Source organism: Enhydra lutris, unplaced genomic scaffold (genome assembly GCF_002288905.1).
Source record: "Enhydra lutris kenyoni isolate GAN:26980312 unplaced genomic scaffold, ASM228890v2 scaffoldscaffold62, whole genome shotgun sequence".
Taxonomy (NCBI): domain Eukaryota; kingdom Metazoa; phylum Chordata; class Mammalia; order Carnivora; family Mustelidae; genus Enhydra; species Enhydra lutris.
Genome location: NW_019154146.1, coordinates 10,103,018 through 10,117,957, shown reverse-complemented (window position 1 = coordinate 10,117,957; position 14,940 = coordinate 10,103,018). Strand labels below are relative to the sequence as shown.

The 14,940-nt window shown below is 48.3% G+C and overlaps 1 protein-coding gene across 5 annotated transcripts in view; it reads left to right on the top strand.

Annotated features, from left to right (window-relative positions):
- Positions 1-8,222, top strand: part of LOC111158684 (zinc finger DHHC-type containing 14) — a 269,562-nt gene extending 261,340 nt beyond the window's left edge. For 3 of the 5 annotated variants that reach the window (XM_022520889.1, XM_022520888.1, XM_022520892.1), the window contains one exon: positions 2,869-8,222. In XM_022520889.1, the coding sequence (XP_022376597.1) occupies positions 2,869-3,267 (399 nt within the window). In that variant the 3' untranslated portion in view covers positions 3,268-8,222. The remainder of the gene's footprint in view (positions 1-2,868) is intronic. The other 2 variants (XM_022520891.1, XM_022520890.1) reach the window with 1 other exon arrangement.
- The last annotated feature ends 6,718 nt before the right edge of the window (positions 8,223-14,940 follow it).

Below are 14,940 nucleotides of genomic sequence, written 5' to 3'. Positions count from 1 at the left end.
TTGCTCTTCTCTGCCTCTGCCCTGTTAAGGCCGAGCCGGTGTATTGGGCCAGCCTGACCATACGGGAGAGCGTGAGCAACACCTGCCGGCGCCAGCCTGCCCGCGGCCCCCACCTCGCAGCACAGCATCTCCCACCAGAAAGCAACCCACCCCGCCCGCCGCCGGCAGCTGGAACCCGGTGCCCGACCAGCCCACGGGAAAGCACTGCGGTGGCAGAAACCACGGGGTGGTGATGGGGAAAAAGAGAACAGGAGATTCCAGCCCTCGCCCGGGGCCCTCAGTGTTCCTGAGCTCCCTGGACTGGGAGGAAGGCTGATGGAGAGTGAGGGTCTCCCCCGAGACTTGCTTTCCTTCAGTAAAGAACTCTATTCTTGCCTGAAATTGGGTCTTTCACCTTTGCAAGCCTGTGAATTCACAGAGACTGCAGCTCTCCCTCCTCCTCAGTGTGCTGGGGGCGGGCCTGCCCCTCGCGGTTGTAGAAAGAAACCCATCTGGCCAAAGGACGCACACACTGGAGCGAATGAAAGAAAAGCCAAGTGTCCACTGACAGATGAATGGACGGAGAAGATGCGGTGTAGATCCACAACGGAATACTACGCAGCCATGTGCAACGATGTGGATGGACCTAGAGGGTATTAGGCTAAATGAAGTAAGTCGGTCAGAGAAAGACAAATGCCATATGATTTCACTCCTTTGTGGAATTTGAGAAACAAAATGGATGAACATAGAGGAAGGGAAGGAAAAATAAAATAAGAAGAAAACAGGGAAGCAAACCATGAGACCCTTCACTACAGAAACAAACTGAGGGTTGCTGGAGGGGAGGTGAGTGGGTAACTGGGTGATGGGCACTGAGGAGGGCACGTGATGTAACGAGGTCTGGGTGTTATATGCAACTGACCAATCACTGAGCTCTGCCTCTGAAACTAGTAACACACTATGTGTTAACTAAATTGAATTTAAATAAAATTTTTAAAAGAAAGGAAGGAAGGAAAGGAAGAGCAAGAAAGAATGAAAGGAAGGAAGGAAGAGAGAGAGAAAGGGAGGGAGGAAGGAAAGAAGAAAGCCCTAGTAAGTCGGAATTTCGATGAACTCTCTCTCCTCCCAAAAGTGTGAGTGGTGGATGGTTCTTCTGTTCCCTGCACGGAGGTGGGGGAGTGATGGCAGCTCTAGGTGTCCCCTGGGCAGGAGAGTGAGCCACCTTCACCACAAAACCGCTGGGACAGGTTCTACAGGAACTCGGGAGTTCTGAAAAGAAGAGGGGATAGTAAGACAAGGTTTATGAAGTACCTACTATGTGTCCCATGCAGTAGTAGAAAGAGGTTCATGGTCAAGCAAACCCAGCCCCAAACCCAGCCTCACTCTTATCTGTAGGGTCTTGAGCAAGCCACTCGTTCACTTCAGCCTCAGGGGGGAAATGTGTTTGTTCTAAGAACTTCTGAAGAAACAGTGCAGTGCCTCGCTTACTGCTCGAACCTAAAGTCAGGCCCGTTCTTCCTCCTCCTGGTCGAAGAGGAGTTCCTGAAACTCTCGAAGGACTGACTGCACACACTCAAGTTCAAGATCTCTGAATGCCGCCGAGGCCTCTTCTGGCTGATCCAAACCTGCTCCGTCGCTCGAGGGAGGGCTCCATGCTCCACGTCCCACGTCCCACATCCCACGTCCCACATTCCAGCAGCTCAAAATATGTTTACACCATTTCTTCACCCAGTGAGTGAAATGAGGGAAAGGACGTGAGGTGTGACATGACGTAAGAACACTTAGAAGAAAAGGAAACATCTTGTAAAATGTTGGCATTCTCTTTCACAGATTAAAAAAAACACAGAAGCTCAAGGGTTCTAGAAGTGGATGGAAATTTAGCAGTGGGGAATTCTGGGGCTTTGTGAACAACAGTCTGACCAGACCCTGAGGGGCTTCTCTCTCTCTCTCTCTCTTTCTTTCTTTCCTTCTTGTAGAAAAATATACAAAACACAAAATTTACCCTTTTAACCATTTTTCAGTGTCTGGTTCGGTGGCAATAAGTTCACTCACAGGGTTGTACAAAGATGGCTACTGTCCATCTCCAGGCCTCTTCGTCTCTCAGAACTGAGACTCCGTCCCCATGCACACTGGCTCCCTCTTCCCTCCCCCCAGGCCCGGGCACCCAACCTTCTCTCTCTACTTTCTGTCATTGGGAAGTTAATTCTTCTGGGTACCGCATGTGTTGTCATGGAATATTCGCCCACTTGTGACTGGCTTACCTCACTCAGCACGATGTCCTCAGGGTTCATCCGTGTGGTAGGCTGTGTCAGGATTTCCTTCCTGTCCACGGCTCAGCTGTGGCCCATCGTCCGTCTAGACCACGTTTTGTGGATCTGTTCATCCGCAGACGGACCCCTGCTTCCACCTCTTGGATCTTGTGACTGTGCTGCTGTGAGCGTGGGTGTGGGCCCCTGTATTTGCAAAACAATCGAGTAAAAGGGGTTTCCAGCCTGCAAGCAGTGGCCACCGATCGCCAGAGACAACTCTGGGTGGTGAAGCCTGTGACTGTCTCCATGGGATTTTTCCTTAATTAGGTCGTGTCTGGGGGTCAAGGGCCAGGAGCGTCGTGCCTCCGGCTGCACTTAACTCCCTGGGCACCTGTGGGTGCTGTGGGCACCTGTGGGTCCCCGCCAGCGGCTTATTTCGGTGCACGTGTTTTCCAGGGGCTGGGCGTCCCTGGCTGATACCAGGCCCCTGGGCGTGCTCTCTGCCTTGTCTCACTGAGCATCACTAATGGGTCTCTCTCTCTCTCTCTCACATCCCGCCCTTCCCCTTCCTGTGCCCCTCCCCCACCACCCCATGCCCATCGCCTCTCTGCCTTCTGGTTGCCGGCCCCCTCCTGCTGCCCAGTGCGACCAGGACCAGTGCATTCAGAGCACCAAATTCGTTTTGCAGGCCGCGGCCACGCCCCTGCTGCAGAGCGAGCCCAGCCTCACCAGCGACGAGCTGCACCTGCCCGGGAAGCCGGGCCTGGGCACACCCTGCGCCAGCCTGACGCTCGGGCAGCCCACGCCGCCCTCCTCCATGCCCAACCTCACCGCCGAGGCGGCGCTCACAGACATCCTGCCCCTGAAAGACGAGCACGCGGGCCACCAGTTCCTGACCCCGGAGGAAGCGCCCTCGCCGCCGCGGATGCTGGCGGGCAGCCCCCTGGCCCACAGCCGCACCATGCACGTGCTGGGGCTGGCCAGCCAGGACTCCCTGCACGAGGACTCGGTGCGCGGTCTGGTGAAGCTCAGCTCCGTGTGACCGCAGCCCGGGGAGAGGGGCGGCGGACCGCGGGAGCTTGGCCGTGACCCGGTTCCAAGGCGGCGAGGACAACTCCGGGTCCTGGGGCACCCAGACCCCTCAGAGCGCAAACGGATGGCCCTTCCAGGGCAGAAGAGGGCAGGGCCCGAATGCCTACAGCTTGGGTTGAGTGGAATTTTCTTCCCCACCCTGACTGCTCTGATCACCATGAAAATGGAGAAGTGGCTATTTCCAGGCGACTGGCATTTAAGGGGTGGGCCTGGGGAGAGAGGAGCAGCCTCTGGGGCCGCGGTCTGAGCCCAGGAGGAAAGGACCCGGCCCGGATGGCTGTTCTGCGGTCCGCCCGCTGCTCTGGAGACAGACCCACGGGAAGGTTGAGGACGCTGGTGGCCAGACTGAATTTGCACTTACATGTTATGCTACTAATATTTGAACTAGACATACCATTCCATTTGTTAATTTAAAAACAAAAACAAAAACCTAAAGGGGATTAAAAAAAAAAAAAAAAGACCAGATCTGGATTTGCATGCCACGCTACGTCTGTTTCCAAGTGGTGTTGGTATTCAAACGGAAATGCTGCTTGCTTGCTTTCTTTCTTTCTTCTAATTTGGTGAATTTTCAAGTGCTGTTTTAGGGGAAGCCAGTGCAGCACAGCGAGGCTCATGGACAACGCCGACACGCGCCAGGTTCTCGAGCTTCGCTAGACGGGGGCAGGTGGCGCCCGGGCTGCGGGGCTGCCGGGTTGTACCCTATCAAGTATCAGTTCACCTTCTGTTGGGTAATTAGACGAGCTTTGTGTCGTACCACGCCTGCCACAGTCTCCACCTCCTTGTGTGACCAAACGTCCTGTGGGCAGCCAATAAAATGACGTCCTCTGTTATTTCGGATCTGCGTACAGTTATCCTTAACAGCTTCAATGACGACACAGTCATCTGGCTGACCTATGGAGAGTGTGGTTTCACCGAAGTATCCCTAGCGAGGAACGGTCCCCAAACAGCCAAAAGTGAAATCTTGGAATGGGGGAGGGGGGATTTACGGGATGATTTCTCAGGTAAGCGGGTAGCTTTCCAACAGTGTTTTGTTTTTCTCTTTTTTTTCTTTTTTTTCTTTGTCTTTCTGATATGGTCTCAGCAGAATTTGTTCCACATTGACCGATTGCCACAGGGCGATTAATCCACGGGTGACGGGAGAGGGCGCGCAGGGACAAGGCCACCGTGAGGCGGTCTTGACTACGCCCTATTCCATAAGGTCAGTGCTTGGAAAGGGCAGTGCGAGGTTCTCCTCGGGTATCAGAAAATGAGGAGAAACCGGCTTCATGTCTGGGCCCCGAGCATGTAGCTGATCATTCTCACCCAGACATGAAGCAGAGTGGAATTAAGAAAATTACTGCTTCATTCGTTCATTTATCATCGAGAAGGGCGCGGGCTCTGTATTTAAGGAGTCAGTCACTTCGGAGGCAGCTGCGGGGACTCAGCAGGCTCTGTCCAGGCTTCTCTCCAGACGATAAATTCAACCGCCCAATCGACTCAAGTTCAAAATCAAGCTGGGGCTCCTCACAACCGTGTGAAACACCAGCTGCCCCAACGATTTGCATTTATGGAAAAAGGCTGTTTCTCCCACGAAAGAGTTGCCATTTTATAGAAAAGGAAAGCAGAAAAGGAAAAGAAAAGCACAATTTAAAGTCTCATCTGGAATAAAGCCCATTCTTTGTTGGTGGAGAATCTCCTGTGCTGAAAATAACCCCACAATTCTGGCTTGGTGGTGTCTTGGAACCACCGTAACTTTTCATGCTGTCTATACAGATAGAAAACAGGAAAGGCAGATGGTGTGTAGCCTTTATTGACCTCCTGGACCTCCTAGCTCCTTGTGCTTGCTTGGAATTTATAATAAGGGGGACAGAGCTCTTCCTTACACAGCCACACACACACACACACACACACACACACACACACACACACACTCATTCACGGTCACGAACCCATAGGGATTCTCTCCTTGCCTGCACTGCCTGGGAGCAAAAAGCAATAGCCCCACGATGTGCCTTCCAGAACTTTCCTAACCCTCTGCTCTCTGTCTCCTTCCATCTGCTGCCCAGAGACCCTGGGAGAATGTTGGCCCTGGGGAGAGGATGGGTCACTTCTCACTGAAGTGTCTGTGTGGCTTGGTCCACTCCCAGTTTCTTCACCTGGAAGGTGAAGACAATGAACTTTTGAGTCTTTCCATTTCTATCATCTAATTCAGTGGTTGCTGATTTCCCAGGATTGGTCCCTCTTTCCACCTCCTTGTGATAAAATCCAAGAAGTAAGGATCTTTCGTGTCTTTAATAACCAATACTTACATAATATATATTACTGATCCTCCACACACCCCCAACCTTATCTCCTGTACCCATGGACATCATTTATCGGAAAGGGGATTGGGAATTTCAGTGAAACAAATCAAAGCTATCAAGCCCATTCGGGGTCCAGCAGGGAGATTAACTTGAATAGGCCCATTTGCTATAACAATGAACTTCTTAAAGCCCCAGACCAGAGAGATACTCACAGCCCTTTAGTCTGTGGCTTAGAAAAGAGGGGGAGTCTGTGGAATGAAGGACTATGATCCGGGGAGCTCCCATCTTCCCCTGATCTCAGGAAAGGGACTTCTGGCGATGGGTCTGCATTTCCCATTAACTGATAAATATATATATTTTTAAATGTTGGCTGGTTTCATCAAGCTGTGGCTGCATATAGACCTTGATCTTTCTAAATTCTGTCGGTGTGTTATGGAGCGATTGCATGCTGGCTATGAAAATAAGATTAATATTTTACCGTGCTATTAAAGCTTGGACCATTATCAAACCTATGCACACGCATACACATACACTCACTCATTTTTTTGTCTAAAAATTCATCTGCTTTCCTCCTCCCAGGAGTGCTTTGGGCACCGCAGGCTTCCCAGGAACTCAGAGGCTGAATTGAGCCTGAGTGCCCTGGTCCTGGGGAGGATGTTGGATGGAGCGTCAGGATGGCTGCTAGCCTGCCCGCCGAAAGGGCAGGATGACATGACATTCCGTGCCTAGGGAGAATCAGCTGGCATTTGTGCTGACCCACTTGAAAAAATGCTCATTCCAGCGTTCAGCCTGGGAGGGGGATGCCATAGCCCCAGCTGTGCCAGCGCAAAATGCCGAATACCCTTTCTGGCCCAGAATAACACCAAGGAAGACCCTTGTGCTCAGCTCAGCCCCCTCCAAGGACCCTATAATCCCCCCCCACCCACATTGTGTTTAGGATTACTGACTGGGATTCAAAACAAGAGGCAAACCCCATTTTATGAGCCATGCTTCTGCTGGACCTAAATGGGTTTTCAGAAGCCCCCTAGCTTTTCACTGCCTGGGCTTGGGCCTGGCCTTCTTATCGGATTCAACAGCAAGGCTATGAATTTGCCTAAAATGACAGGAAGTGTCCCTGGCATCGGGGGCTGTAATAGCATCTCCGGGAAAATGCCAGAATCCAAGCCATTTGGGGACCGCCATCACTGGTTTCTGAGGGGCACAGCCTGATGGGCTCCTCTGGGGGTCTCAGAGCCTCCTTGCTCCCCAAAGAGGGGAACTGCAACTCAGCGCCCCCTTCCCGAGCTCCACAAGCAGTCAGCCTCTTCACCAGAAACCCAGGGCTTTCCCACCTTGGCTGGTGGTTTTGAGTTAGCCAGAAGGCATCAGGAACTTGCATTCATTGTTTAAGGAACGTTTTGAAGTGAGTTGTCTGTCATTCGTCCACATGACCACTGCCTCACCTGTTCAGGTCTTGAGCGTGTAAGAAAAGAGAGTAAGGGAACAAATGTCAAATATACTTTTCTGATTAATGCCTTAAACTGTTTTGAAGCTGAGCCTAAGTCAAATCGATGTTTACATTTTTTATTAAGTATCTGTAAGTTCTGGGAGTCAAGCATATTCTTGTCCAAAGGAGAGAGCCTTTCAAATGAAATCTTATTCGCCGGTCCCTCCACAGGTCCTGGAGCTCTGCGTATGGCCTCATATGCCATTTTCCATGTGCCTGCCTCAAAAACCACTCCCCCATTTGTTCCCTCGAGATGCAACCCCCCCCTTGTCTCTGTCTTCTAACGATAAGTTATTGAAATAATAAATAAGCTGAAAGTCGTTTTCTTTCAAATGAATGTCAAAGATGCTCATGGCTTTTTGTAACTGGGGAAATCCTCCGTCTAGTTACCCACTGTAAGGTCCTCACCATACAGCCAGGATGGATTTTCAGACGAGTGGTCAGGACATTAATCCAGCCATGGAAAATAATTGGGAGGCTGAAGATTAGATTGTTTCTGGAGCAACTGAATTTGCAGCTGCCACAAAACTAGATAAATGGCCTTAACTGGAATTATTTTCTAAATCTCCTAAACCCCAGGAATCACCTACAGAATGGGCTGGAAACACGAAGACTTTTCTTCCATCTTGTGCAACACGAAGACTTTTCTTCCATCCGCTGTTGACTTTTTAAGAGACACTTGGTATTGCTGATGAAGACATGAATGGATAGCTCTCTGTCTGCGCTAGATATGTTAAGATGGATAGTTACACCGAGAGGCCATGTGACCTATCCAAGGAGACATGTTTCCCGGGTTCTACATGAATGGACATGGTTTTAGCCTGCAGTTTAAAAAAAAAAGGGAAGATTACATCCTCACTTACTATTTGCCCAGGGCATTCTGTGTTGGTATTTCACATGAGTCAAACATTTTGGTGTGAAAGGGTGGGAAAAAAGGCCTTTTAAACTCTTAGTGGATTCAAAGCCCTGAATCGGAACAATGGTGAACACACTATAATACAGAGCGTTGCATGTTTTCTGAAATACTTATGCTTATTGAAGTGCCTTTCATGTTTTAATCAATGTTTGCAGAATTTATCTTAAACCTGAAGTGAATTAAGGAAGTATTTTCCTCCTTCAATAAAAACTGCTAATGGCATCAAATGTAAACCTCAGTCTTTATAAGATTTTCAAGGTCAACAAGGTGTAGGGAAGAATCAGATCGATTTGCATCCAGTGAGTTTTCACTGTGTAGACACACTGTGTAGACACTCCTCTGAAGAGTACTGGATTTTCTGGTCACAGATATCTAGATTGGTTTCTTAAAGCTGTGATTCTCAACTTTTTTAAATCCGCAAATGACTTTAGAGCAACTAAGAACTTCAAACCCCATAATCTACTTGCTCTGTGTTCTACCTTCTAACACACACCCACACACACCCCAGCCTTTAACTTTGCCAGATAAGAATTGTGTTTGGCTACTAGTAACAAAATCTCCGAGTAACAGTGGCTTAACAAAGAGATGAGTTTTCTGTCATGCAAAGTAAGTCCAGCGGTAGGCAGTCCAGAGTCAGTGATGGCTCCATAATGTCATCAGTGTCCTGAACCCTTTCTTTCTGTTCTGCCATTCTTAGCATTGACTTTCATCCTCAGGCTCACTTCATGGCCACAAGATAGCTCCTGCAGCTCCAGCCATCAAAGCCATATTCCAGGAAGGAAACAAAGGGAAAGAGCAAAATGGGTACAAGACACTTAAGAATGCTCCCTTCAGAGAGCCATTCCCAAATCTTACTCAGATTTCTCCATTGCCAATGTCAAGTCACATAACAACCCCTGAGCACAAAAGAGGCAGGAATTATGGTGTGTTAGCTGGACACATTATTGCCCCAAATAATGTCAAGTTCTGTAAGGAAGAAGGACAAAATGAGTATTTACTAGATCATCACAATGGATAACCTCATCTCCTCCTTACTGAAAAAGAGACCTGCTAGTTGAGTTCATCCATTCTCTGCTCCACCAGAAAAGCTTTGTCTTCACCCACTTTTTCTCTCTTTGGAGAGAGTTTCTATTTACTAAAGTAGGCTTGACCTAGGCTGTTCCATGACCTCTAGGATCCAGCCCTTTCTCTTGCATCTTCAGTTTCTCTCTTTTCATTAGTTGCTCTTTCTAGGTCACCACGCTTTTCTTCCATTAAAAAAAAAGGAAAAACAAAAACAAAAAAATCCTCTTCCTTGACCTTCATCCCTGGCATTCCCTCATGCCACACTCATGAGACTGGCGCTCCAAGGTCTCCAATGGCCAAATCCAGCAGCATTGGTCTAACTTCTCTTTCACATCTCGGAAGCATCTGGCACCATGGTGCTGCCTGGGTGGACCATGGGGGCATGGAAGGCAAGCTGCGGTTGGATGGCCTCGAGGCTCCTTCTCAGGCAAACTCTCTGTGCTTCACCACTGTGCTTCCGCCCTCTGGCTCAGTGACATTGTTGTTCCAGTTGGCACCTCCTTGCATTCTGCTTCCTTCTCACACCCCCCTAAATAAGGACACACCCTCTGCCCTTCACTCTCCTGGCTCTCCTCCCCTGCAGAGACTTTTCCACTCCCAATGCCTTCTCGTCCTTCCTCTATAGTGAACTCCAGCCTCTCTATCTCCTGGGTCACCTCCCTCCCCAGTGCCAGCCCACATCTGAACCAGCTGTCTAGGAGGAGAAAGTTTTCAGACAGGATTCTGGCTCTGGCTTGCTGGAAACTAGCTCTCCAACACTTGGGTGATGGGTAGAGTCTCTGCACCTAGTTTCCTTAACCTGTTTATGAGTGGCTTCTGATGCAGCATGCTACTCTGGGCTCAGTGTCCACTTAGATGTTCCATCATCACCCTAAACTCAGAATACCTAAAATTGAATTCCACATCTTTTCCCCAAAACCAGTCCTTATTTTAGTTGCTGCTTCCCTAGTAGAGTCCTAGGCTGAATATTCTGGAATGGTCTTTGACTCTTCATTATTCTCCGTATCCAGTCAGGTGTCCAATCCCTTCTAGTCTTGCTTTATAATATCCATCAAATCTGTCCTTCTTTTCTACTGGGTTGCTGTCTTCACTGTCTTCCTCAGAGTGTTATGGTGGCTCCAAGAAGTCTCCTTCCAAAGCTTTTCCTAAGCCTGTCCATCCCATGTAACCCGGACAAATTGGTCTTCCCCAACCATGCTAGGTGCATGTCAGACCCTAGGCAGGAGACCATCAAAGGCTTTTTCTTGCCCATATGCTGCTTAAACCAACACCAAAGCCTCTATTCTCTGGCCTCAACTAGTATTTCTGTCCTCTGTCCCTTTCTTCCTGTGCTCCCCTCTCTGACCATCTGGCCTCCTCACCTTCTGGTAGGAGTCATGCACTTCCCACCCTCCCCATCTTCCCTCTGCTCTTCCTGACTCTCCCCATAGTCCTTCCTAGCTTTCAAGGCCTTGCTCAAGGGCCAACACTTCCATAAGCTCTCTGACAGACCGAGGGACTGCTTTCCTCAGAATTCTTAAATTGGCCTGTCAGGTATTTTCTTAAATTGAGGTATAATTCACATACCATAGGTTTACCATAAGTTCACCCTTTTAAAATGTACGACTCAGTGGTTTTTTAGTATATTTACAAGATTACACCACCAGCACATCCGAAACATGTCTGTCACACATTCGATGCTCTTTCTAGAATACCTGTTACTCATATTCTCATGCAAAGGTTCTCTCTCCCCAGAAAACATGGGGGTGTGCCAGGCAGGACAATTCACTCGGGCACGGAATCCTCAAATGCTCAGGAAGACGGGGGTTCAGCTGAGGAGGGTACAGGGACAACAGTTCAAGAAACAGAGACCCAAACTTCTAAGGGGACCCCATCCTTAGACCTCACAGCCCCAGCAGAAAGCCAAGCCATCTTCTCTTTTAACCCCTTTGGTGTCCATTGTAAGGAAATGTGGTTGTTGAGATGCAAGGCGCTGTGTGGAGGGAGCCTGAGCGGGGGCAGTCGTGGTCTGCTCCTCAGACCCAGAACATCTGTGCTCCCTCCACAAGCCCACCTGAGGCTTCCCTTCCATTCCCTGTGGTGTATATTCTACTTTGGGATAAAATTGCGGTCATCAATCATCATTTTATAAAATTCCAATAGAAAGAAAGTTAACTTTGGGGTGCCTGGGTGGCTCAGTTGATTAAGCGTCTGCCTTCAGCTCAGGTCATGATCCCAGAGTGCTGGGATCGAGTCCCGCATCAGGATCCCCGTTCAGCAAGGAGTCTGCTTCTCCCTCTACCTCTGCCCCTCCCCCCTGTGCTCCATCTCTCTCTCTGCTCTCTCTTTCAAATAAATAAAATCTTAAAAAATAGTTAATCTTCTAAATATATGATTTGTGATCAATAGTAAGGTAACTTAGATTATTTGGGGACTGCATGCTTTAAAAATTTTTGTTTAATAAAAATCTATTAACCAGTTCCATTGACAAGCATTGTTGGCTGCATGACACAGGGTTAGTCCCTGAAAAATGTGTCTTGCTTCCCATATCATAGAATGCGTACACCATATACTCATATATTGTAATTATTTATTTCTGGACTACAGATACTTAATAAAAGAGGCCTTGAAATAAGACATAAAATAAACATTCATATGCCGCTTTGCTAAAATCCCATTTTTGCACCGTGCGTGCACATCACGGTGCTGATGCTAACATCCGTGTGTAGGCTCCAGACAAGCATCCGCAGAGCCAACGGTTTGATGAGATGCCAGATGACTGACAAAGGGATGGTAGCCCCCTCTCATGTCACAAACAAGGCTGACTGTAATGCAGAACGGAGAAAGAAATGAGCGATGGCATATACTCACGTATGAAGGCATATACCATACACTCGAATATATTAGACTCTTACATGTTCATACACACTACTTTTTATATAGAGATATATTTTCTATACTTTTCACTGATGGATTGTATTCCAGAAATTGGCATGGAATTTAGAATGTATTTTCTCATGGAAGCGAACATCTTAAATGATATTTAGAACCTAGGTCAGTTGCAAAATAATCCGTAACTGACCTGAAATAATGCAAGCAACAAACCTGGGCTCTAAATTCCCCAAAGGTCTCTAAGTTCTGAGTCCTGAGGCTGGCGCTCTGACCCGGGGACCCCCAGGCCCCCTCGAGAGTAGACCACCCCTTGCTTTTATTTTTACCCCACCAACAAAGAGTAAATCCATCTAAGAAACACATGGACCTCAGATTTTTTAAAATCTGTACTAGGGACAAAAAAACAGTGGAAAGGAAGCCTTACATTTTCTATTTCCAGAGATTCAAAATAGTGAAACCCCTTATAATGCATTTAAGGTACCTCTTAGAAACAAGCTTTTCCTTTCTATTTAGAGCCTTCAGGAACGTCAGCTGAGATGATTCCCCAACAGAAATTCTAGATGATTCCACAGCTGGATCCAACTTGACCAAACGTGGAGCGCTCACTGGAGATTGAGAATTTATTTTTTTGTTTGTTTGTTAATACCCTGAATCAAAGCACGCATTCTGTCTTGAGGCATGCCTAGCTGACATTGATCATTGTGTGAAAAAAACAGTGATTATTTTGTAAAGCCTTTTAAAAATGTTTCCTTGAAACCTAGTCAATACTCTGGAAATGTACGGAGGTGAAGACTCTATGCAAGGCTTCTTCTTAGTGTCCTTTTTTGAGAAATTTGGTCGGCAAACATCTGTTGGTGGCACCTGTTTTCTGATTGAAATCTAGCCTGAGTATTGAAATTTAATTAGTTAGGTCAGTCTGGAAGCTGCACCAGAAAACACAATTTCTTGGGATAATGCGAACAGATGGATTCAGAAGCCACCAAGGATTATTCCAAACCCACTGTTCTCATGGAAATATCAAATAGGGTTCTCCGTGTCCCTAAGTAACAGCTTCAGACCAGCTGTGTTGAGGTCATAGGAGGGCCCTGTGAACTGATGCTCTGTTATCTTACTGAAATCTTCGGGTGCCTTGCCTTCCATAGGCATCTGCCCAAGATCTGGATAAAAATTAACTTTCTGCCATAAAATCTAACCCAAGAGCATGATAGAAGGTAACTGAAAACGTGACCCTTTCAGGAAGCTCAGAACCACCTCGAGTTCTCCTTTTACACTGGTTTGGAGCTCTCCATGTGCCCCCTCCCGTTCACAAAGACACCCCTTCACTTCTCCTTCTGTCTTATACGGGATCCAAGCTAGGGACCTCATAATACAAACCCAGTCACCTCTGGACGTGGCATCTTCCCTGTGACTTGGCACTTCCTCGGGACCAACAGACTTCTCTATCTTTCCAGGATTGAACTTCCAGCTGTGATGGCTGATCTACTTTTAAATTCTATATTGTCAAAAGGAAGGGGTAACATTTCTTTCTTCCAGACCCCTCCTTATCAGTTCATTGGCAGGTGGGATCTGTCCTAAAAAGAATTCCTTAACTCTTTCCTCAGCATCCTTCACCTGCCAGGAGGGAGGCTGAGTCGCAGAGCTGCAGAGGAGAGCAGTGCTCTTTCTAAAAAGGGAGCAGATTTTCTCTCTCTCTGTCTCTCTCTATTTCCCTTTCTTTTCTTTCTTTCTTTCTTTCTCTCTAATGTCTATCAAGGAATCAGCTGCTTTGCTGAGCTGTCTAATCCTGGATCAACCCAACCGCAAGTTCAGGGTGAACAGAACTTATGAGTCAGGCATTTGTGCCCCATTCCTTCCTAGGAAAACTTACAGCAAGATCAAAGGGATCAAAGGTGATCTGTAGGATGGAAACAGGTGTTTTCCTCTCCATTCTTTGTGGGGCCACCACCCTCCACTCACTGAGTCCGTGGCCTGTCCAAGGGGTCCTGGCCCTGCCCAGGAGACCCAAGTCAGTTCTTATCCCAGAGTGTCTATGTAGAATTTTCTAAGTCCAGGCCAGAGACCGTGACATGAAGAGAAAATACCAACTGAGTAGAGCTTAAACAAAGATTTGGAAGGAGAGCAACTGGCATTTTTTTTGTACCACAGGGAGAAGAAGAATGGAGAACTCTGGATTGAGGGAAGACTTTGGAGCAGTGGAGGGCTCCCCTGCCCCCCACTTCATGGGGTCTTTGTGAGGGAAGTCTGCTGCTCTCCATGGCTTTGCGGGGAACCTGAGGGCAGACAGCACTGGGGCCTCACTTCTTGGGTCAAGTCTAAGGAGACACGCCGTCTGTGGGCCGGCAAGCGAGTGCCTAGTGGAAATCATAGCAGGTCAGTAAAAGCAGAGAGACGGAGGCAGCCCATCTCCCTCGCTCCAACACCAGGCTAGGAAGAGCCACTGGATGTGTCCTGGGCCACATGGAACCCCTCTGCACAAATCAGGGAAAGTGTCCTCAAGACCCATTACTTCCATCCATTGGGGAAATTCATCATAGACTGATTTTTATAAGAAGACCGCACTGTACTGACGTTCACTACAAGATCCTCTGGGCAAACACACAGATCTGTGAGGTTTACAATATTTGCAGCGCCCTGGGGAGCAGGGACCCTGCCTGTGGTCAGATGGGGTCCCTCGAGCAGATGCCCTGAGTCCTAGCCCCCCTGCAGTCCATGCAGATGCCGAAGATGCCTTGAGAGGAGTCGCATCTCTGTGGCAGCCACTGGGCAGAGAAAGTGATGGAGAACCAAAGGCTCGTTCCCAAAGGACACCGTGACCAGCACCACACAGATTCTGAAGAAGCCCCCAGGTCAGGCCAAGAGGGAATTCTCACCTGACCAAGGAAATCCCGGACTTCAACTGAGTTTACCTAGACCAGTTTTTACTTTTTTTCCGCTGTGGAGGCTCAGAGTTGGAAATGAAGTAGTTCTCAAAATTTGGCTTTTTTATAACCCAGTTTGTGACTA